Below are 25880 nucleotides of genomic sequence, written 5' to 3'. Positions count from 1 at the left end.
ATGTACACCAAACTCTGCCCTCCCCCTTTCCCCATCTTTACTCTGCACTCACGTCAACCTGCCCCGATAGACCTTTCCTCGCAACTTTAATTCTCCCAAACAACTCAGACCACATCCCCTCGCCCCCTCACTTTCCTCTCTTCATCCTGAGCCGTCCTTGCCATTACATCTTCTTCCCAACACACAGAACTGGATCTCACTTTAGGGACACATCTTCACAGGGCGTATAAAACCGCAGTCAGTCGGTCAGTCTGTCAGTCAGTTATTCAAAACAGAACACGGGGCCATGTTTGCGTTTATGAATCCCTCGGTAGCCTTTGCGGGACCAGGCCCAGCAGACTTAAAGCTTGGAGACTGGAGTCAAGACAGCTTTTGGGTTCTTTCTCAGTTTCTTGGTTTGAAACAGGAAGGACAAAAGCTATTTGTAGAATTTAACTTCAGTGTTCTTTTCCATTACTGTGGTACAACAAACAAAACACTTAACAGAGTCATAAAATTAAGCTAAATAACTATAACAGCACCCTTGACTGAGTAAGCAGAATCAGTGTTTAAACAGAACCAGTACTTGGTACTGGGTACCGTGTGAATGCCAGCAGATGCCAGCAGGATGTGCATGCTGGTAGTTTGGACTGATACAAGCCACTGTTGCTGCCCTGGTAGCAGCAGGAGCCAGACCAGTACAACACCACACTGCTCTGTGGTTTCTGTGCTGCTTTTATAAGACCATGGCGGCCAACCTTAAACACAGGTTATCCATGACTGCTGTCAGAAACTAGAAAACGGGCTGAAAGACACAGGACATGAGTTTGCACAAGGTCTCGCTTAAGCCATTGATGAGGTGTGCAAGAGTGTGCAAGAAGGAGAAAGGCAGTCTGAGTGGGTGAATAAATGAATGAACGAGTGAACACCGATCAGCCAAAACATTAAAACCACCTGCCAAATGTTGTGTAGGTACCCCTCGTGCAAAACAGCTCTGACCCGTCGAGGCATGGACTCCACAAGACCTCTGAAGGTGTCCTCTGGTATCTGGAACCAAGAAGTTAGCCGCAGATCTTTTAAGTTCTGTAAGTTGTGACACGGGGCCTCCATAGTTCGGACTTGTTTTTCCAGCACATCCCACAGACGTTCGATTGGATTGAGATCTGCGAAACTTGAAGGCCAAGGCAACACCTTGAACTCTTTGTCATGTTCCTCAAACTATTCCTGAACAATTTTTGCAGTGTGGCAGGGTGCATTATCCTGCTGAAAGAGGCCACTGCCATCAGGGCATGAAGGGGTGTACTTAGCCTGCAACGAAGTTTAGATATGTGGTATGTGTCAAAATAACATCCAAATGAATGCCAGGACCCAAGGTTACCCAGCAGAATGTTGCCCAGAACATCACAATGCCTCTGCCGGCTTGCCTTCTTCCCATGGTGCACCCTGGTGCCATCTCTTCCTTGGGTAAATGACGCACATGCACCTGGCCATCCAAATGATGTAAAAGAAAATGTGATTCATCAGACCAGGCCACTTTCTTCCATTGCTCCATGGTCCAGTTCTGATGCTAAGGTGCCCATTGTAGGCTCTTTCAGCAGTGGACAGGAGCCATCATGGGCACTCTGACCAGTCTGCAGCTACACAGCCCCATACGCAGCAAGCTGTGAAGCACTGTGTGTCCTGACACCTGTCCATCATAGCCAGTATTAACCTTTACAGCAATTTGAGCTACAGTAGCTCTTTTGTGGGATCAGACCACACAGGCTAGCCTTCGCTCCCAAAACACATCAATGAGCCTTAGGCTCTCGTGACCCTGTCGCCAGTTCACTGGTTGTCCTTCCTTGGACCACTTTTGGTAGGTACTGACCACTGCATACCGGGAACACCCAACAAGACCTGCCGTTTTGGATATGCTCTGACCCAATCATCTAGCCATCACAATTTGGCCCTTGTCAAAGTTGCTCAGACAGTTACACTTGCCCATTTTTCCTGCTTCCAACACATCAACTTTGTGAACTGACTGTTCACTTGCTGCCTAATATAGCCCACCTTTTGACAGGTGCCATTGTAATGAGATAATCAATGTTATTCACTTATCTGCCAGTAGTTTTAATGTTTGGCTGATCGGTGTATGTCTGCAGATGAACCAAGTCATCCAAACATCAGAACATGTTAAGCTAAAACTACCAAGTCTTGAGTTTTCAGCAGATGAGAAAGCTTGAAATACACAACACAGACTTAAATGTGCAACAGTGTGTAATTATCCAACATCTCCATCTAAAGCCAGCGATCGCACTAAACCTAATTCCCACCAAAAATGACATCAATATAGAGCTGCTGTTTTATTCTATGATGAGGTGATGTGTGATGAAGCACGCACACACACATGCGCATAATACTATGGCTGCTCACCTCTGGCTGGATGGCTTTGAACACAGGAGTATCCATGAGAGTAATCTGGCCCTGGAGGAGAAAAATGCAACAACTGTTAAGACTGCAGTGGTCAGGTCACACTGACTCACTAATACTAGCCACAATGCCCCAAATAACCATGAATCTTAACATGATTCTGGCTGAGTCACAACGCAGTTCAAGGTGCAAACCATTAGATAACTGTTTTTCTTTCTCCTGAACATAAAGTTCACCACGAAGTAAAGTACATCAGATGAAACAGGGGCCCATATTTTGAAAAGAGAACATTCACTGTCATAAATCAGTGTAATTTGAAAAATTCACCTCCTCTTCTCTAGCAAAGAGGAATAGCCTAGAAATATGCAAGAGTTTGGCACAGGGACTCAAACACTTGAGACAGGTCCTTTGACCACAATGTTGAACATGCAATAAAAGATTAGACATAATATGTGTTAGGGATCCTTCTGTCTTTAAATACCATGTCTTATGTACATTAGACAAGAGTTTAAACCCTTGTGATGGTCACACAGGCCACTGCACTGTAGAGAGGCATATTGCAAAAAGCATGTCTTCTTCTACTACAATGTTGTTCTGAGGCTAAATGCATGTCAAACCTAAACTTTGCATTGACTTGTGTCAAACCTGTGATGTTTGATTCAAAGTGTGGCACACAGAGACAAAGCACATTTTTCTCATTGCAAATCACACTGATTAAAGAAAAAATAACTTTTTGGGGGGCGTCCAGGTGGTGTAGCAGTCTATTCCATTGCCTACCAACACGGGGATCACCAGTTCGAATCCCCGTGTTGCCTCCGGTTTGGTCGGCCGTCCCTAAAGACACAACTGGTCGTGTCTGCAGGTGGGAAGCTGTATGTGGGTATGTGTCCTGGTCGCTGCACTAGCGCCTCCTCTGGTCAGTCGGGGTGTCTGTTCGGGGGGGGGGGATAGCGTGATCCTCCCACACGCTATGTCCCCCTGGTGTATCTTCTCACTGTCAAGTGAAAAGAAGCGGCGAGCAACTCCACATATATTGGACGAGGCATGTGGTAGTCTGCAGCCCTCCCCGGATCAGCAGAGGGGGCAAAGCAGCAACCGGGACAGCTCGAAAGAGTGGGGTAATTGTCCAAGTACAATTGGGGAGAAAAGGGGGGGGAAATCGACAAAAAAAAAGAAACACAACTTTTTAAGCTAGAATTAGAAAGTGATTGAGCAGATGTATTACATGTCTCTTGTAGAATATGTCTTAAGGTGGCTTATTTGACCAGGAGGGAAGTGTGAGCCCAAAATATAGGGCTTGATGGTTGCATAGAGGACAGTCCAGCCTGAATAGAACTAGCGCTTATTTGGCAGAGAGGATAGAGTGCTCTCTTGTGGTCAAATTGTGAAGGGAGGCCCACCAACAGCTCAGTCTAAAAGTCCACATAGTCTATACTAAAAAAATTCAATTACAGGAAGCTTTTCTTTTGCTAATTGTATAATCCAGGGCAGCTTGACTGCTCGCAAACAAGTAGTGGTTGTTTAACAGCACAGTGACTCATGTTCCGTGCTATCATGGAAAGCTTGCACAGAGCCAACCATGGAAATCTATCAGCGCTTGTTTGGCGCAGCCAAGAGTCATCAATTATTACTGATCCAAAACCTTACCCCATTTCTTGACAAGCATTCCACCTCCTCCAGTCTCTAAACAACATGTCTCATTTTCACTGACTGCAATCTTTCATTTTCCAAATACATCTACTAACCTCATATGCACTGTATTTTAACAGCTGAAAACAAATAGAGACAGATGGAGACAAACACACAGTTTTGACAGACACAGAAACAGACTTACTGCATATTCTTCTGGAGTGACCTTCAGGACATCAAACACAACAGCATCAAAACTCTTCTTCAGCTCCGAGGAACCCTTATCACTGAGGGACTCTGAGCTGCTGCTCTTCTGGAAAAAGACAAACAACACATGGGCACGCCCAGCAGACAGTTAGGACTTCTGCAATACTGACTTCTGTCCAGTGCATGGAAAACTGAATCTTAAGGACAAACAAACAGCTCAGGGAAGTGAAAATAGATGGCTGTGTGGTTGTTATTAACGTCATCAATTTCTCAGTGCAGCAATGCCAAGCACAGCTTGCACGAAAAGAGGCAGGAAAACAGAAGAGGGAGCTCTCACACACGGACATGCCCCTCACCTCAGAGACCGTGGCAGCGGCGGTGGAGCTGCTTGATTGGCCATTAGGGAGGTCCATCATTCCCATACCATCTAACTCTAGCGCAGGAGACTACTCATCGTCCTCAGGTGCAGCAAAGCCTGCCCAGCCCACTGGACACGTGGAGGTAAACGATGACAAAGACACACGTGAAAACAAAAACAACACACACACAAGATCAGATACTGTGAGAAAGAACCTAAATGCACAAGCACACTGCTCACACAGCTTGAGCCAACATCACCACCTACTGACAAATCAAGGACTAGCAGTTGAATAGACTGGAGGTATCATGAGCAATTATTTTTTGTTTTTATTTTTATTTGTCTTTGATAACCATCAACACATCTGCTCAGCTGATGTCCTAGCAGGCCGGTTCAGTTCATAGCATATGTAGAGACAGTTGTACACCGTTCTATCACTGTGAGACTGCACAGGGGACGACTGAACAGAAGGGGCTTAGGCTTAGCATTAGGAAAAAGATCCTCTGAAGTAGGATTGGGGGAAAGTAGGTGTCAGTGTGAGCCATATTACAGAACAGCTTATACTGGACACTCTACAAAATGGATTATCGCCAATCAATACCTCTACAGACGGGCTGACATTACTCAGGGCAGAAACTGATTCATTTGACTTAGAGCCACCCTTAGACTTACCAACCAACAAGAATTGTAGAAGGTAAAGTGACTGGTAGAATAGAGAAATTTATCAGCGATAAACAGAATTAAAGTTCCTATAATAGACAGCTTGGGCTGTCTAACTATGAGTTTGCGAAACCTATTGTATGCCACAGAGGCAAGATTTAAGGCCTAAATTACCATTAATTTATAGCTATTTACAGATTAAAGGGGATTTTTTTCCCCCCGTTTACCTGTAAAAACAGTTCAACTCGTTTTCAACAGCTGTCTTCTTATCTAAATTCCTTAACTCATTTTAATAAACCCCTACATGGAAAGGTACTCAGGAATGGAAGTAAGAGTTTTCCTCAGAAGTATAACAGAGGCATCCGGGTAGCATAACGGTCTATTCCGTTGCATACCAACACAGGGATCGCTGGTTCAAATCCCTGTATTACCACCGGCTGGTCGGCCGTCCCTTCAGACACAATCGGCCATGTCTGTGGGTGGGAAGTCGGATGTGGGTATGTGTCCCAGTGCTCGGGCACTGGGGTGGAGGTCTTTGATTATCATAAACTATTGAGTGCCATTTCATCAGTGACACATCTATGAAAAGTTAATTTGTTTTCTTTGAAAAACATACAAAAAGTTAATCTGCCCTCGCTTGCTCTGTCTGCGTGTCTTGCACTCTCTTTTTCTCGCTCGATGCGAATGCGATACAGACAGCTAACGTTACCAATTAAAGGTTTGTAGTGGGGTTTTCATGGTGCTATAGAGCATGGTAAGAAAAGCAGGTTCCTGCATTTCTTGCATCACATGTTCTTCCAGCATGCGCAGGAGGATGCAAACGCATGCCATGAGCATGGCAGTAATGTGTTGCACGTTTATGAGGACACAAAACGCAACAAAGAAGAAGAAAAAGAAAAGAGGAAGAAGAAAAAAAACTAGCTCAACATTTGATATTTTATTTGGATTCAGCCAATCCAGACAGAAATTCAAGCACACAGTTTTATCTATTCAATATAACTATTCCACTGACAAAATTCTTCATCCTTTAGTCCAAACTTTTTTGAACTCCCGCGAAGGCGCGTTCGTCGCTCGATTCGCCCAATTCGCGCCGCCTGTAATTTCGCCGCAAATTATTCCGCCCATTCGCCTCTTCCCATTGATTTTGCATGCATTCGCGCCACCCAAAAAATTCTCGCCGCCTTTGGTCTGAACGTAGCATTACAAGAGCAAAGAAATTCAACCCTGACCGTATGGAACAGAGAAAACAAATGAACCAAGAAACCCTGAAACACCGGTGAGACTCTTCCTAAGCTGCAGTCAGAGGATTTTGTACCAACATTGAGGGGTGAGAACAACAGAATGATGTTTTACTTTTGTTTCGGTGTCATGATATTTGACGGTCGCTGGCGGTAATGCACCACATCAACCAATAAAAAGAGAAGAGGAGGAAGCTTGCAATCCAATCTATAAACAACGCACCTTTCAAAACATTCCAAATCAGGCTTTGCAAATGTTTCATGAGGTTGGAAATGCATTCAACACGTTTGCCAGGCATCAAGGACAAACTTTGATTGTAAACAAAAATGAGGTGTTTACGGAGAAAAATGCCATTGGATACCTTGAATTTTATGTCGTCTCGTATTCTCAGCAAGGAAGCTGTCTGGATTCAGCACCTCTAAGACTTCAGCACTAGGCTGTGAATCCTTTTCGCCTATTTGTTCATCTCCCTCGTCTGACCTGGCTTCCTCCTCCTCTGTCTAAACAGTGCATCCGAAAAGTATTCACACCCCTTCACTTTCCCATTTTGTTATGTTACAGCCTTATTACAAAATGGATTAAATTCCTTTTTTTTCTCATCAATCTACATACAATACCCCATAATGACAAAGTGAAAAAGGTTTTGTAGAAATTTCTGCAAATTTATTAAAAATAAAAAACTGAATTATTGCATGTACATAAGTATTCACACCCTTTACTCAGTACTTGGTTGAGGCACCCTTGGCAGCAATTACAGCCTCAAGTCTTCTTGGGTATGAAGCTACAAGCTTGGCACATCTATATTTGGGGTATTTCTCCCATTCTTCTCTGCAGATCCTCTCGAACTCTGTAAGGTTAGATGGGGAGCGTCGCTGCACAGCTATTTTCAGGTCTTTCCAGAGATGTTCAATGGGGTTCAAGTCTGAGCTCTGGCTGGGCCACTCAAGGACATTCACAGACTTGTCCCGAAGCCACTCCTTCGTTGTCTTGGCTGTGTGCTTAGGGTCGTTGTCGTGTTGAAAGACCTGATGGTGGAGTGCTGCAGAGATGGTTGTCCTTCTGGAAGGTTCTCCCATCTCCACAGAGGAATGCTGGAGCTCTGTCAGAGTGACCATCGGGACCATCGGTCACCTCCCTGACCAAGGCCCTTCTCCCCCGATTGCTCAGTTTGGCTGAGCGGCCAGCTCTAGGAAGAGTCCTGGTCGATCTAAACTTCTTCCATTTACGAATGATGGAGACCATTGTGCTCTTCGGGACCTTCAAAGCTGTAGACATTTTTTTGTACCCTTCCCCAGATCTGTGCCTCGATACAATCCTATCTCGGAGGTTCACAGACAATTCCTTTGACTTCATGGCTTGGTTTCTGCTCTGACATGCACTGTCAACAGTGGGACCTTATATAGACAGGTGTGTGCCTCTCCAAATCATGTCCAATCAGTTGAATTTACTAGAGGTGGACTCCAATCAAGATGTAGAAACATGTCAAGGATGATCAGTGGGAACAGGATGAACCTGAGCTCAATTTTGAGTGTCATAGCAAAAGGTGTAAATACTTATGTACATGCAATATTTCAGTTTTTTATTTTTAATAAATTTGCAAAAATTTCTACAAAACCTTTTTCACTTTGTCATTATGGGGTATTGTGTGTAGATTGATGAGGAAAAAAAAGGAATTTAATCCATTTTGGAATAAGGCTGTAACATCACAAAATGTGGGGAAAGTGAAGGGGTGTGAATACTTTCCGGATGCACTGTAGATAGGTGAACTAATTGTAGTGAAAAATGATTTTGTTGAGAAGGGAACTTCTGCCATTATATTTGCCGGGGGCCATAGCCACACTCCTCTAGACAACCGGTGAGCGGTGTGAAGTAGAAGTGGGCTTCTGCTTTCGCAGGCCTGAGAGTCACGAGTCCCAAAACTGATACGCAGAATTCAATGGGCTTATTTATTTGCACTAATTTCTTTCTACATTCCACATAACTAGTCCAATAATCCATCCATCCATTATCTGAACCGCTTATCCTGCTCTCAGGGTTGTGGGGATGCTGCAGCCTATTCCAGCAGTCATTGGGCGGCAGGCAGGGAGACACCCTGGACAGGCCACCAGGACATCACAGCTATTCCAATAATGACTTGTTGAAATTTTGTTAAAATAAAATTATACAAATGGAGGGGCATCCGAGTAGCATAGCGGTCTATTCCATTACCTACCAACACGGGGATCGCCAATTCGAATCCCCGTGTTACCTCTGGCTTGGTCAGGCATCCCTACAGACACAATTGGCCGTGACTGTAGGTGGGAAGCCAGATGTGGGTGTGTGTCCTGGTCGCTGCACTAGCGCTTCCTCTGGTCGGTCGGGGTACCTACTGGGGGGGGGGGGGAATAGCATGATCCTCCCATGTGCTACGTCCCCCTGGCGAAACTCCTCACTGTCAGGTGAAAAGAAGCGGCTGGCGACTCCACATGTATCGGAGTATATGTATCATGTTGTAGTCTGCAGCCCTCTCCAGATTTTAAAGGGGATGGAGCAGCGATGGCTCGGAAGAGTGGGGTAATTGGCCAGATACATTTGGAGAGAAAAAGTGGGAAAATAAAAAAAAATTATACAAATGGAATGACTAAGTTGAGGATGGAAATCAATGTTTTACTGGAAGCTCCTTACATTGTGGGGGAAATATTTACAGATTGGTGCATGTGGAGGAACAGACTGGCACAGCGCCACTGTTCCAACCTTTGAGGAGGACCCCGATACAAATACTGCATTAATGTCTTTCCCTCCCTTCTCCGATAACTATTGTCTTCCCATTTTCCTTCTTAAAGCGGACAGAGAGTGACACTAATGAAGAATAATGAGCTGCCTCTACATCACTGACTCCTAGCCAAGTCATGCCTTTTGTGTAGCAGTCATAAAACACTGGCCTCTGAGTGTTTGTGTGTGTGTGTGTGTGTGTGTGTGTGTGTGTGTGTGTGTGTGTGTGTGTGTGTTTGTGTGTGTTTATTGGCTGGTCAAGCTATAACTAAAATTACTTGTTCTTGAAGATCCATTAGCTGCCTTCCACACACAGATCTTTGGATTCTGCTAGCCAACACAAAACACCATTATGCCATGTGGACTTCTCTACCTTTCCCCATGTGATGGTACTGAGAGACTATATAGGAAGTAATCACTGGTCTCCCCAATCAAGTATGTCTAGCTTTTGTTGAGTCATAAATAATAACCTCCTTGGTCTAACTGGAAAACCAGCTTTGGTTATCCACACACACACACATGCAAGTAGTGGCAACACACACACACACACACACACCTTACCAATGTTGTTTTATGGTTTATATTATTGTTAGCGCCCCACTAATTCAAATTCCTGTATGTAACCTTCTTAGCTAAGAAAATAGATTCTTATTTTGATTCAGTTTTATTCTTTTACATCGCGCTAGCTAGCACACAATTTCACATTACTAACAAGACCAACTGGCTAGAATAACAATTTTACATCATGTACAATACCAGTTTCAAAACAACCAGATATGTGTGCAAGAAGACTTTATGGAAGAATAAAAAAAAAAAGAAAGAAAAGATTTTGTTCCTAATTTGCAACTAAGCATGTTTTCTGTCCACATTACCAATGACACGGAAGTGGGGCGGGCTAAGCTACCTGCTAACCCATGCAGACTGGCGGTTCCGACAGTCCTCCTGGCTGGTGTTCGTTCCCTTGGACAGTGATTTTTTTTTTGTATGTGTTAGTTTGGGCATGTGTGTTCTTGTAGATTTCGTTTTTGTCTTTGTGTTGTACTGCTGTGGGCTGAGGGCAACAGCATTTCATTTCATTTCATGGACGCAAGTGCATGAAGTGAAATGACAAATAAAGTGTTCCCAAGTCCTGTAAGTCACAGTTCATATATTCAATTGCACTCCATCTACACAACTGACTCTGCTGTTGTGGATTTAGGAGGCTATAGAAGTAATGTATCAGTGTAATGAAGGATGGGGATTTAGATAATTCTGCTCCCGACATTTTAACGTGTACAACAGGAATTTTCAGCACGGGCGCACTGGCACTTCATGGTGAAAAGATTAGCACTCAACTCTCCAGACACACAGACACACCCACACACCTCCAAAAGCAAACTATCTGCAACAGACAGGGTCAGACTTACCAGTTGTGTGTCAGACGCACATAGTGCTGGATGTGAAGTTTGGCTGTCCTGCTGCAGGGCTCTATAAGTGGTGTGTTTCTCTGTGGATGGCTCCAGCAGTCTATATATATATATATATGTGTGTGTGTGTGTGTGTGTGTGTGTGTAAAACAGGGAGGTAAAAGGAACAAGAGAGAGAGAGAAAGGAGAGAGAGAAAGACCTTGTGATTCATCTGAACACGACAAAAACCCACGCACACCCATAAGAAACAAATTTACAGCCAAGAATCCAATATCTGTATCTCTTACGAGAATCATGTGACCTGAAATAAATCCAAAAGCAAACCAATCAGCCGTTGCCTGTTGGACAAGGCCTGACAAACTACTAGAAACTCACAAATACTGCAGCAGAATAACAGCTCACGTACAACGTACATATCCAAATGAAACAAAGCTAATTGCGACACCTACTACAATACAAACTGATTCTGTAATGGGCCTCGGGAACAAAATTATCACAATTACCTTTATCTACAAAAAACCCTCTCAGAATAGACTTGAAGGGGCATTCGGGTAGCATGACAGTCTATTCTGTTGCCTACCAACATGGGGATCACCAGTTCGAATCCCCATGTTACCTCCGGCTTGGTTGGGTGTCCCTACAGACACAATTAGCCGTGTCTGCGGGTGGGATGCCGGATGTGGGTATGTATCTTGGTCACCGCAGTAGCGCCTCCTCGGGTCAGTCGGGGGGCCTGTTCAGGGGGGAGGGGGAACTGGGGGGGAATAGTGTGATCCTCCCACATGCTACGTCCCCCTGGTGAAACTCCTCACTGTCAGGTGAAAAGAAGTGGCTGGCGACCCCACATGTATCGGAGGAGGCATGTGGTAGTCTGCAGCCCTCCCTGGATCGGCTGAGGGGGTGCAGCAGCGACCGGAACGGCTCGGAAGAGTGGGGTAATTGGACAGGTACAATTGGGGAGAAAAGGGGGGGGTCCAAAAAAAAAAAAAGAATAGACTTGAATATTAAGAGGTATAATGGCGTAAGAAGGCCTTAGTCTACAGAATGAACAGAGAGATTGTTCTTGTTCTCAACCCACACAAACAAAAACTTCAGCTAGAGCAGAAGGGAGAGAGGAAATGTGTGGGAATGGCGAGGACTGGTTGTTTTGTCCATTTTGTTATCCTGTCTTCACCTCTCAGGTGACTTCTCAAATGAGCCACTAGATGTCTCACTTCTTTCAAAAATAAAAATCTGCGTCAGGCGCTGCGTGGGACTTGGGAGTGGAGAGCTGAGGTATGCTGCATGGTGATGGAGAGGAGTTGGCCATTACCCATCATGTATTGGGCCGAAATCTACTCATCTCCTCCAGGGTATTATCGTGCTTGAGAGCAGTACAAAACTCACAGGGGAGGGGACAATCAGTAGATCGTTAGGGCTCCCACAATAGCATTAAGTCCCCAGACGTGGATTATAGTTTAGCCTACATAAGCCCAAATGGGTTTTTTTTTAAATCCACAACGGACCAAGGAAAATAATCCATTCCTTAATACAAAAACCCGAGTGTGACTGAGGAGACAGGGGCTGCCTTTCCCTGCCAGCGGCCAAATTCATCTTCTGCAGTATGAGTGTTGCTGTCGCACAGAGAGGACAGGACAGCCTGCAGCACCAACACTTCAAACACCCTTGGGCTGTAGCCAGTTTCTGCATGTCTGATGCCAGTCCGTCTGCACTCTGTCTGGCACACTCATCGGGGCTGCTTCTGTTTTTGCCAATGCCTATAATAGCCACAGAAAAACACAGGAATTCAACAGGCTGCGATCGTTTACTTTCTGATCATCTCATGCACTATTGGGTTCAAATCATACGGAGAAACAGCGGGTCCTCGGCACTCCACTCCTTACACATGGTTTCTCTTAGGTCCAGTTTCAACTAGCCAATACACCCTGCTGTCTGTGCCCTCTTGAGCTCTGCCCCGGGCGAACGTCCCCACCTCTCGGAGTGAGAGCCCAGCTGAAATGTGCCGTGTCGTCTCCCTGAGCTCTGCTCAGTTCCAAATGACACGCCATTTATTGAGGTTGAAGTCTAGGGAATGTTAAAAAGGAAACAGCTAAAGGAATATTTCATGAGTGCTGGTGCACCATAAGGATCCCATGCTGGGAAATATTGGGAATGTGAGGATGGGCTGAAAATTTAGAGGCCACATAGGACAAAGAAAGACACGAGAGAGTGGCGAGAGGAAGGACAGTGGTGAGTGACAATGAGACAAACAACTGCTCTAGGGGCTCGTAGCAGGGGAAAGTTTGGTTCGGCTGAATGTGACTCATCATAATGCATAGCAGGCATTGTTGAATTAAGCCTTTCTGATGCTCCCCCCCCCCTCCCTCGCTCACTCTCTCCCACTACAGTCTTGTTTTAAGATATCTCTTTGACATTCACATGCTGCAGCTCAATGCAGACTGTCTGCCTAGCAAAACGTGTAACTGTTTGACAATGAAGGAGCTTGTGTGTTAGTGTGCCTGTGTTTGTGTGTCCATGTGTACGCAAGCAGGTTTGTGTATTTTTTGGATTTTTTTTTCTTCTCATACTGACCCATATTTCTGTCCTCAGCAGTCCAGAATGTAGCCCTCCTTTACCTCTGTCACCATCTCCACTTCTGACTGCTCTTTACCTCGTTTACGTCTCTTGTCTCACCACCCCGTTGACCTCGCCTCAGCCGCATTTCACACAGCAAACAACACCGACCTCAAACTGAGGAGTCCTGTAGATCAAAATGCTGTTGGGGAGGTTTCCAAAGCCATACCTGTCAGATTTTTTGCTCTGTGTGAGACACTGACCTACAGGCAGAGACCAGTGGAAACCCAGCATGCTCCAAGATCAGCTCTACGATCAGCTGACATCCAATTTTCTGTGTGCACATATTTATTCCCAGGTCCATCTCTGCCCCTCAACAGGGGCACGAGCCACCATACACACATACAAGAGTGGTGTGTGGGCATCCAGGTAGCACAGTGGTCTATGCCATTACCTACCAACACGGGGATCGTAGGTTTGAATCCCCATGTTACCTCCAGCTTGGCTGGGCGTCCCTGCAGACACAATTGGCCGTGTCTGCGGGTGGGAAGCCGAATGTGGGGGGCCGTGCCTATAGTCCCCGGGTCCTATATTCCCCGGGTCCTATGTTCCCCGATCGGGGAACATAGGACCCTTTCGAAAAAAAAGGGTCCCATATTCCCCGTTTTCCCCTAAAAAGGTCCTATAATCCCCGTTGCAATAGACACCGGGGAACATAGGACCCTCTTTTGGAAAAAGGGTCCTATATTCCCCGCTGTTTCCAGGGGAACACAGGACCTTTTTCCAAATAAAGGGTCCTATATTCCCCGCTATTGCCAATCGAGGAACAAACCGGGGAACTTAGAACCCTTTTTGCAAATTATTTCCTTAACGGGTCCAAAATAATAAAAACTTGGGTCATGGCTGAGATGTAGGCTACGACAATCTATTCCTCCGCTGATTAAATTAGGCCGTATTACCATTGTTGGCTGTTGTATATCGCAGGCCACCTTGAGTGCGTATCCAAATTCGGCCTAGGGGAGGCTGTAATTTGCTTTATTGTTATTTCTTACCAATATTTACTGCAGTAGGCCTAGTTAGTTGGCTCTCCGGCTCAGCATGGACAGTCGGCAATCAACGCAAGTTTGTCTTGCAGTAGGCCCGCCTACCAGTATAACCTAGCCATTTCCACCTTCGCTCAAAGTTCAATTTGCACAGCACTGGACACTTCAGCCACTTTCTTGTTACTTTGCAGATCGTTTTCCATATTAAATCACTTGGCAGACTTTCTTTCAAAAAGACTTTAATGATGAACTTTTTAGGCAGAGAACTTAGACCAGGACTTGAAATTTAGGACCAGCACAAAGTATCCATCAACGGGGGCCGCTTACCTTACACAATAGGCTAATTGCCTAATAATAATAATATGTGCTTCTCAAAAAACTAAAGGCTTGTGGAGGTGCTAAACCAAAAACATGAATCAAAGACGAACATCAAAGGATGTAAGGTAACACTCACCAAATGGTAAAAAAATAACAGAGGCAGTCCTCTATTTCACCATTTTATTGTTTGGCATCAGTCATTAAGGTTTCTGAAGAAGACCACCCGGCCAAGTTAATGACTGATGCCAAACAATGAAATGGTAAAATAGAGAATTGTGTCTTTTTTTCATTTGATGAGTGCTACCTTACATCCTTTGATGTTCTTCTTTAATAATAATAATAATAATAATAATAATAATAGTGATAATAGTAATAGTAATAATATCAATAATAATAATAAATAATACATAATAATAATAATAATAATTACAGCCTAATAATAATAATGATAATAATAATAATAGCCTAATTATAAAAGAGGCCTAATAACAAATAACAATTGCAGGCATAATACTATCAATAGTAATGCTGATAATAGGCTATTAATAACAAAATGCTTCTAGTAAAAGCTTGGCTGAAAAAGGGTTGGTCTATGGCAGAAGCCCCCCAGAAAAGGCATGGTCTAAAACAAAAATCTCCAAGGCCTAACTAGGCTAACGTTAAGGCTTTTTTCTTCTTCAAAAAATCAAAATGAGTAGTCCTAGTCCATTAGGCTACTCAGCAAAGAGGGGCTAAAACCCTGGATTTGACATTGCCGACGCTGCAGGACCCTTTGCGCATTATAGATCCTTCTGATTGGGACTGTTGGCTCCCTCGCAACTTCTGCAACCACCCGCTGTCGGAATTCTGCACGGTGCACCATTTCTCCGTCAGGGGGATGCACGTGTTCCCCAACATCGTGCACAATAATGTTAGCATCCACGTCCTCCACTTCAGATCTATTTGTGATCAGTGGCACTCTACAGTTTCACCTCCAGCACCTCCATCTAATGGTGTCTTGATTGGTGCGGTGCTTCTGATATCTGAAGTTCTCATGTACCAACACTTTGCCCCCTCGATCACCATCCATAACTATCGCCATTGTTTGTCTTCTTGTAGGCTAGTAAGCACATGACAGTGAGTCCACGAGTTATCACCGATAACAACCGATTGTTGCAAATTGTTGCAAGTTGGCGGGCGGTTTAGACATAGGTGAATTTTGATCATGTGGTTTAGAACGCCAGGAAACTTGGATGCAGATGACCACACATCCTCGACAAGTCTTAAATATTTCCAAACTCGAAATCATGTGTGCATTTGGCTATTTATAAATTATTTTTCGAGCAATATGTGTTTTGTGATTCAGCTTTAGCGTTGTTGATTAGCCTTTCATTCATATTTTGTCAAAAAGGCGTATTCATTAGCCTAGGCCTATGTCCCGTTATTTCTGTAGCATACAGCATCTTAGAATCTTAAGAGACCAGGCACATATTATTATTTTATTGTTATTACCATGCTATATTAGCCTACTTTATAATTATAAATATTTCAATTATCCAATTTTTAGCATTTCTAATATAAGGCTATATTGTTATTATTATTATTATCATCATCATCATCATCATTATTATTATTAGGCTATTATTATTATCATTATTATTGTCATTATTATTATGTTATTATTATTATCATTACAATTATGATGCTTAAAGGGCCTTACTGAGCAGATGGTTTCTATCTAATATCTGTCAGATGCTTTTCCCAATAAGCTGGTGTGGTTATGATGGGAACGACGGCTTTCTAGCGAACATAGAAGAAGTGGGTCGGAATTGGCCTATTGTCGATATCAGCTAGCTTACGCAGGAGTCTATCCCTGGTACAATGCACTAGACCTCTGGGAGATGGACTGCTGAGGACGGAACACAACACCTATCCTCAGCTCCCAGCACTTCTCGCACAATGTGCTACTCATACGCTGAGTTGGCGGCACCCGGGATCAAACTCACGACCTTGCGATCCATAGGCGAGAGCTCTACCGACTGAGCTACGCCCGGGTACAGTTGCCCAAGGAACACAGGCTTACTATATTACATTCAGACACAGACGAGCCAGCTCACCTACTCGGCGAGGAGCATTTTCCTCGGTAAGTGACACATTTCGCGCATAAATATCAGAGAACTACCGGGGTGGGTTATGCGCCCAAATATAGGCTATAGCCTCATAAATTGAATTTGTGTAGTGTCGAAAGTTTCCACATACTTTAGCCAACCTGGACTTTGTGAATTCGTTTTTGTGATATAAAAATAGAAATCGTATGATTCATTGTCTTCTTAATAATCTGCCCTAAATAATGCATTATTGAAAATGCACTTTTTGCGCCAAACAGCGTCAAACCTGCTGACCGGGGAACATAGGACCTTTCTTTATAAAAAGGGTCCTATGTTCCCCGGGTGCCCTAGGGGAACATAGGACCCTTTTTATAAAGAAAGGTCCTATGTTCCCCTGCACATACAAAACGGGGAACATAGGACCCTTTTGGGGAAAAGTGGGGAATATAGGGCCCTCTGTATACAAAAAGGTCCGATATTCCCCGGTCTCATACAAAGCGGGGAACATAGGACCCGGGGACTATAGGACCCGGGGACTATAGGGAGGACCCCGAATGTGGGTATGTGTCTTGGCAGCTGCACTAGCGCCTCCTCTGGTCGGTTGGGGCACCTGTTCGGGGGGGGAGGGGGAATAGCGTGATCCTTCCATGCACTACATCCCCTTGGCGAAAATCTTCACTGTCGGGTGAAAAGAAGCGGCCCACATGTGTCGGAGGAGGCATGTGGTAGTCTGCAGCCCTCCCCGGACCGGCAGAGGGGGTGGGAGCAGCGACCGGGACAGCTCAGAGAGTGGGGTGATGGGCCCAGTACAATTGGGGAGAAAAAGGGGGGAAACCCCCCCCCCTCAAAAAAAACAGTGGTGGTGTGTTTGCATGTTAGTCAAGTTTAGCAGGTGTGTACAAGGGCAGCTTTGGGACCCATGTTTGCAAGAGAGTCCCAGTAGTCTCCATGTTTGATCAGGGAACGGTCAGAAGCTACGCCAGTATGGATAAAAGATTAAATATGAGGGATTACAGTCAAATTCAGAGTAAATGCAGAGTGCTGTGTGAGTTCTGTAAGTGGTACAACTCTCCTGGTCCCTGCCTTCAGTACTGCAGGCCTGAATTTGATACCTTAAAAAAGAAAAGGGAAAAAAAAGTCCATGTGCCATTTTTCTTACTCTGCTCCAGCTATGCCCGAGCTCATCAGTACTACCCTTCCTCCCTCAAAGTAACACACGCAAATAATTATTAGCCCCAATTAACAGTCCTAGCTGATGTGCAATAATTTAGTTTAAAATTATATTTGCATAGAAAAATTGATATTTAGCAAACATTTGCTAGGCATTACTGGAAATCTATTTCCACTTTGGACAACTAGTTTAAAATCTAGTTTAAAAACTGCTCACTCTCCATCTGCCCCAGCTCATGTGTGTGCATGCATCGTGCACATATGTGCATGTCGTTGTGTCTGGTGGCAGGGCTTAATGCCTCATGCATTTGTAAAGCGTGCCGCAGATGCACCAGTCAGGGAGCTAAAAGTGGGTCAGTGTGTTGAGCTGAGCAGGGAGGGATGCGACAACCCATAAAGCTTCTCCTCGTTTTCTCTTTAGCACACAAAACTCTCACAGCAAAGTCACAGCCTAATTATACAACGAACGTAAACATGCAGCATCGGCACCGTCGGGAGTTGTAAGCCTACTGTGTCAAAGTCAAACGTCATCTGTGAAGTGCAGTTATTCTAGGGAAATCATCTCCAAAATTGTATAAATATCGCAGTAGGAGTCCTTGTCACATGAAGGGCAGAGGATGATGCCTACCGGCGAAATCTATGAAACGAGCGGAACATGTGTCCCGTCTCCAGCCCCTAACCACAGCGGACCCAAGTAGGGCTCTGCACAGAGGAGCGCTGTATAGGACATTAAGTATAGGTCTGTGTTTGCTAATGTGCCCCAGTTTCTCTTTTTGGACTTTTCCTTTACTTGTGTTGTGCAGGAAGCACAGATATATTCACCAGTACATGTGGCTTCACAAACGATGTAGCCAGTGTGCCACTCGACACCAAGTCAACTGTACTCCGCTAACGGAAGTGTGCTACTTAACTAAGACTAGATCTTGATTATGCCCGTCTTTGAGCTCTAGTCAGGCCTCCAGGGGAGAAGGCTATTGATCTGCAGTAAAGAGAGCCCAGGCTGATCACACACACTCTAATGACTTGCGCACACACACAGTAACATACACACAGAAACACAGCATGTGGCTGCGTGTCTGTCACCAACAGCAGGTCGATACGCACTGCTGTCACTCAGCAGGTTGGCCTCACAAATAGAGGCTGCCTGCAGTGGGATGAGGCGCATGTGTGTGTGTGTGTGTGTGTGTGTGTTGCTGCAGAGAGGGAACATGACGGAGCTGGCAGCCTCTTCACACCATCACTTAACATGCCACTGATGCTCTGACTCTTCTGGAGGTCAGTTACTGGAAAGGGCCAGCTCCATGGAAGTCAGGAATGGTGGATGAGGGGGAGTGAATATGTTAAGATCGGAGATATGAGTATAGGTAGTGGCAAACGTGAGGAAACACACACACACACACACACACACACACACACACACACACACACAAAATGGCGGCATTTCGGCGGCACGGTGGTGCAGTGGTAAGCGCTGTCACCTCACAGCAAGAAGGCCCTGGGATTGAACCCCGGGGTTGTCCAACCTTGGGGGTCATCCCAGGTCGCCCTCTGTGTGGAGTTTGCATGTTCTCCCCATGTCTGCGGTGGGTTTCCTCCAGGTGCTCCAGTTTCCCCCACAATCAAAAAAGACATACATGTTGGGGTTAGTACTCCTATCTATGCCCCTGACCGGGGCATCGCAAGATGAACTGGAGTTGGTCCCCGGGTGCTGCATGGCGGCTGCCCACTGCTCCTAGCTACACAAGGGATTCTACGGGGATCATTAAACTATATTAAAAAAAAAAAGCTAAATTTGTACAAATTCGGAATACCCATGAGCTCAAGTTTGTGGGCTTGCCTCCGTCATGTATCGCTGGGACAGTTTGTCTAGCTGTTAACGCTCTCTGTCACACACAACATAAGGTTAAGACTTTGAGGAATCCAGTGGTTTGCTGAAATGGCTCATGCCACACACTTGTGTCCCTGTTGCTTGGTGACCAGGGCTTTTTTTATACAGAGGGGGAAAAAAATACACAACAGGAAGCAGAGAAAAAGCTTTAACTCTCAACAAGTACTAACTTTTCTTCCAGACCTGCAGCTTATTCCCGATCTATCATTACGGAATTATCATTTCAGCTGCTAGCCAAACACCGTTCAATGCCATATGATGGAAAGGAAACAGGAAATAGTTGCAGCCTGCCATATTCCTCCTCGTTTCACTGAAAGTATATTTACAAAATAAAAAATTTAAAAAATGAAGCCGCTCACAGTGTGCAGACTACTTCCACACCAATATCGAACAGACTAATCTCCTACTGCCATACCGAGTCATTGGCTCATGAATATTTAGGCCCATCTGTGACTGGCAGTGAGTGATCCAGTTGGTGACCAGAACACCCGAGGGTAAAGTGGATCTTTAAAAAGCACCAGGTGAAGCAGCGACAGGCCAGCAGACACTCGACCAGGATTAAAATTGATTGAACGCCGACTATTTAGTCCGGCTTGACATTCACTCCCTCTGCAACGAGCGATGCCCATTTAAAAAGACTTTTAATAAATGACATTCACTCCACATTAACAAACAATATTTTGTGCAGTAACAAACTTGACTTGCGATGCTAGCTATCATCTGCTTTCTTTTCTAAGACTTTTTTACCCCATGGGGATGACACTTGGGGCAAAAATCAACATGTGAGGGAAAATGTGGTTCACATTTAGTTATCTGGTACGCAACAGAAAAACCATTTGTTTAAATGTACATGAAATTATGAACACCAACAGTGTAAGTGGGCTAACCTAAGCTTCCAGAAACAGCTATGTAATTCACCTAAGCCCCTATCTTCCAACAACCAAGTCAGATCCTTTTTTTTAAACTAATTTTTTTTTGTAGCATTTTCCCATTTTTTCTATTTTGATAGTGACAGTGGAGAGAGAGACAGGAAAGGCAGGGGAGGGAGAGGGGATGACATGCAGCAAAGGGTCCAGGCTGGACTCGAACCCAGGCCTCTGCAGCAAGAACCCCGCCTTTATATATCAGGAATCAGGAACATTTTTTTGTCATTTCAAATTAAACGAAATATCGTTTCCCCCAGCCCACAGCAGTGCAACACAAAGACAAAAACATATCCAAACTACAAAAAACACATATATCCAACACATCCAAAAAAAATGTTTCACTATCCAAGAGAGCAAATGCCAGGATGACTGTCAGAACTGCTAGTGTGCATGGGCTAGCAGCTAGCTTAGCCTGCCCCACTTCCGCGTCCTCTCAGACCGCCCTCGGTGTTTCTTCTTTGGGCGCAGCTCCAGGCAGGGCCGTGGTCCCTGGGCCCACCAGACACAGCAGACCAGGCTCCCCCAATGCCAGGTCTCTCAGCCATACACCTTCGACACACCTCCCCGCACTCCACACGATGACACCAGAAAACGCAGTCAAGGCTTGGCGAGGCCACCGCCAGACCACCCTCGGTGTTATCAGAACTGCCGGTCTACATGGGCTAGCAGTTAGCTTAGCCTGCCCTGCTTTCACGTCCTGTCAGACCACCGTTGGCGTTATCAGAACTGCCAGTCTGCATGGGATAGCAGTTAGCTTAGCCTGCCCCGTTTCCGCGTCCTGTCAGACTGCCCTCGGTGTTTCTTCTTCAGGCGCAGCTCCAGGCAGGTTCGTGGTCCCTGGGCCCACAGGACGCAGCAGACCAAGCTCTCCCAGCCGATCCAGCACCAGATCTCCCAGCCATCAAACGAAGACAAAACTTAGACGTGGACAAAGACACTGCATGGACAGTACTGGGTGAAACCGCCGCAAACGTAAGTTTGCGCCACCATCTTCCCACACCGGTACTGAGTGAGGCCGCTGCAATCATGAATTTGCACCGCCACCTTGCCACACCACAAGCAGTGTGGTCATCGGGTTTATGGTACATGCTTTACCAGGTGAACCATCGGGGCGCCCGACCAAGTCAGATGTTTGAGCATACTGACTCACTTAGTTAAGCAACAAGTTTAATCAAGTCTGATGTTTTGTAAATGAAGGTTTTTCAGGCTTGAAGCAGTTTTTTTTTATAATTTTCTAGAAACACTGAGGTAAAATGGACAAGTAACAGGGAAAAAAAAGCTGTAAACATTTTTATTATGCAGGCTCTTGACGATATTGCAAACACATCTAGATTTAAATTGAATGAAGAGATTGGAAGTTTAGCAGACACCAGACGGGTCAGCTGCCTTAACAGCATCTTGGGTGAGAATGACTGACTAATGCTAAACTGGATGTCAGCCAGCTCAGGTACTACAACTCTGGGGACACACAGAAGACATGATGCGTTATGATCAGTCAAGAGAGGAAAAGTACAAAGACACACATGCAACATATTACGTGTTTGTGGAGCTCATGGTCCGTTTGTGAAATTCCAACATTTTTAATTGGTGTCTTAGCAGCAGCTCTGACCTTGAGATTGTGTTTTTGCTTTTTTTAGTCTCTCTCTTCCTCTCTACCTCAGACACTCACTCACTCACACACACACGCACACACGCACACACACAGTTCAGGCTGTGCAGGCAGTCTGTTCTTGCCTGTCTCTGCTCCTCTTCCCTTCTGGCACCTCCTCCAGTGACACGGGCACACAACCCTTTTGAGACTTAGATAAAGCATCTAGTCAAGTCTCCTTATAGCACCAGCTAGAACTAGAGGCTGCACTTGAACTTAAAGAATAAAAACTCCATCCTTAAAACTAGCAACAGCTAGCTGGTTTACATAAGGTTTCTGTCCATATTTTGAATTAGCCAGAGAGAGGATACTGCTTCAAGCTGCTGAGTGGTGGCATGTGGAAGGACTCCAGACCAGCAGGCTGTCACATGCAGGCCTTGCAGTGGGCTTACTGTAGAGGTCTGTGTGTGTGTGTGTGTGTGTGTGTGTGTGTGTGTGTGTGTGTGTGTGTGTGTGTGTGTGTGTGTGTGTGTGTGTGTGTGTGTGTGTGTGTCTACATTTGTATGTGTGCTGGCCACAAACTGATTTGTGTCCACACAGAAGTAGACGTCCAAACACAGGCCAAAGTGCAAATCCAGTACCAAGAGGAAGCCCGGTGACAGACAAGCAGCACAAAAAAGGGGAAGAAAAAGGCTCGTGGGTGGGTGGAGTGCAGAGGAAGCAGTGGAAGTGTGGCACTGGCAGCCGCGTTGATGTCCGTGCTAAGTCTCTGCGCAGACTGTTAACAAGGAAAGGACAGGGTAACAATAGCCCGTAAGAGTGCGGGTCAGTTAGAGCAGACGTGGTCAGAGGAAACAGATAGGCTCTCTATCGCTTCCTCTATGAGTCTCGGGAGACGGGCACGTGTCAAACCCACAGCAACACAACTACCTCTTACAGTGAAAGGACAGACAATGACTCAGGCTACGTAAAAAATGACACTGCACTTCAAATAATTTAGACAAGGAGCTATGCTCCACTTGCACGCGTGCGTGCGTGCGTGTGTGTGTGTGCCCATGCGCCAAGTGACAGAAAAGAAGACCAACAGAGATGACAAGTGAGCAAAAGCACCAGCCTCTGTTCTGCAGGGTTGGGGGGGGGGGGCATGGCATACAGATCCATATTTGTAACCTTGGTATTCGTAATGATTTGAGTCTCATGACATGAGAATAAAATGGTCGTCATATGGTTGTTGCTGTTGTTGTTTAGCTTGATGCCAACTCAGTCACCAAAAGCCAACTGGCTTGTGCCAAGTCTGGCTGTGCAAAAGGCTGCCAGCAAAAAATGCAAAATTTGGGTAAGCCTATCATCTCCAGGGTCACACTAAGGACTAGACAGCAGCAAAAGAGGGGAAAATTTGTCAAGTCTACATGATCAGAAAAAATATGCTCAATTTCAACAAAATAAGATGCAGTTCTCACTGAATATTGTGCTCCATCAACATTTCAGAAAAGAACATGTTTCTCTCTGGAGTCTACTAGTTACGATGAATTCAGGCCTAGTGTTGGGTTTTACTAACGCAAACCTTCATCCAGCTTTTAAACATTTGATTTTGCCACTCTGAAATGGTGATATGCACTCAACAACATGTTATGCAACCACAAGTATTAGTTTCAAGACTTTGGTCTTCAAAATTTGTGCAACATTTTTTCATGTCAACATCTTGGCTGTTCAAAACTACAAGAATGGGGCATCTGGGTAGCGTAGCGGTCCATTCCGTTGCCTACCAACACGGGGACACAATTGGCCGTGTCTGTGGGTGGGAAGCCGGATGTGGGTATGTGTCCTGGTCACTGCACCAGCGCCTCCTCTGGTCGGTCAGGGGCACCTGTTCAGGGGGGAGAGGGAACTGGGAGGAAGAGTGTGATCCTCCCCCTGCCGAAACTCCTCACTGTCAGGTGAAGAGAAGCGGCTGGCGATTCCACATGTATTGGAGGAGATATGTGGTAGTTTGCAGGCCTCCTCGGGTCGGCAGAGGGGGTGGAGCAGCGACCAGGACAGTTCGGAAGAGTGGGGTAATTGGCCATGTACAATTGGGGAGAAAAGGGGAGAAAAATCCCCCCCCCCAAAAAACTACAAGAATGGTTTGATACTGACTTTCAAACAGTATGATTACACACAATTTAACTATGATGACCCAGAATTTTCTTAGGCCAATTCTCTTTGCTGCTATGTTGTCAATGATGCCATGTGTCATCAGATCTCTGAGTCACAGATTAGTTTCACGTTGACTGTTTAACAACACAAGCTTACACAACGCCACCTCATGAGCTCGGGTTAGAGCGGGCGAGCAATAGGTCAAAGTTTGGCCAATGTCTGAGCTCCAAAAACTGGGTCAAGTTGTCTTGAGAGGCAAAGTCTGTCGTTGTTGTGATACGTCAGCTTTCTTAAGTCTCGTTTTGTGATTTGTTGTTTGATGGGCTCACATACTGTTGCACAAGCTTTTGTGAGCCTGGCTGTTCACACAGTAGCCTATCTGTTGGGACACCCCGAGTCAAGGTTGCATTGGCAAACATTCATTGGCCAATGTTTGTTGGCAAAAATTAAAAATCCAAATGCCGTTTTGTCAGTACATCACCTCACTACGGTTAAGTAGGTTTATAAGCAACAAATGAAAGTTTCTTTTCTTTTTTGCATAACAGAGACAGAGAGTGAGAGAGACAAAGATTAGGGAGTAACTGAGAAATCAGTCTCTGCACATTCTCTAACAGGACTCAATCAGAGACACACCTCTTCTTCTTTTGGCTTGTTCCCTGTTTTTCAGGGGTTGCCACAGTGGATTTTATATTTTCTGACAGTACCGTGTGAGGGCACAGCACCGATGGCGGCCGTTGTTAACCCAGGTTCGACAGATCCGGTGTGGTCTTGTCAATCCGCATACTGATTTGGCAAGATTTTACATCAGATGCCCTTCCTGACACAACCACTAACCCTATATGGACAGGGGCACAGGTAAAGTACTGGATGCCATCTCAGTATTCATGGACTTGCGCCTGTGCCTGTCGCCTGACTCAATCAGAGACACACCTAGTTACTAGTAAGTCAGCCAAGCAACTAGCAGATCTTGGAAACGCATATCAATTGGTCTTCAACAACCAAATGGTGTTAGAGAACCTCCTTATCTTTATCTCCGCTCCTCACTCAAAGAATATGTCTTTCACATTCATGTCGATGGCACTTCACAGGTACACAGAGAGAGAGAGAGAGAGAGACACACACACACACACACACACACACACACAAAGCTTTTCTCAGGAGTAGCTAGGTGCTGGTTGGTCCCCAGGGCTTTAGGGTGAGACAAACTTGAGAGGTATGGCATGTTGTGACCTGATAAAGGATGCAGCTATGTGCCAAAACACACACACACACACACACACACAAACAAAATGCCTCTCACACGCACCCACACAAAATGCCTCTCACACGCACACACATACACAATACTGCTCTCTCGCATGTGCACGTGCGCGCGCGCACACACACACACACACACACACACACACACAATATCCTTCTCTCTCATGCGCGTGCACACACACAAATGCTTCTTTCATGCACGCACGTGTACACACACACACACACACACACACCACTCCTCCTGCCATGGCTGCTGAAGACTAGCAGTAGCC

At 45.4% G+C, this 25880-nt stretch overlaps 1 protein-coding gene across 1 annotated transcript in view; it reads right to left on the bottom strand.

The window, feature by feature from the left end:
• ralgps2 (Ral GEF with PH domain and SH3 binding motif 2) overlaps positions 1–4698 on the bottom strand; it is an 87410-nt gene extending 82712 nt beyond the window's left edge. The window contains exons 1-3 of the mRNA XM_056275640.1: positions 4581–4698; positions 4223–4330; positions 2392–2442 (exon numbers count right to left, since the gene is read on the bottom strand). Coding sequence (XP_056131615.1) covers positions 2392–2442; positions 4223–4330; positions 4581–4646 — 225 coding nt within the window. The 5' untranslated portion in view covers positions 4647–4698. The remainder of the gene's footprint in view (positions 1–2391; positions 2443–4222; positions 4331–4580) is intronic.
• Positions 4699–25880: the final 21182 nt, after the last annotated feature.

The sequence above is a fragment of the Lampris incognitus genome, chromosome 3 (assembly GCF_029633865.1).
Source record: "Lampris incognitus isolate fLamInc1 chromosome 3, fLamInc1.hap2, whole genome shotgun sequence".
Lineage (NCBI taxonomy): Eukaryota > Metazoa > Chordata > Actinopteri > Lampriformes > Lampridae > Lampris > Lampris incognitus.
Note: the sequence above shows the minus strand (reverse complement) of the source record. Positions and strands in the feature narration are given on the sequence as shown.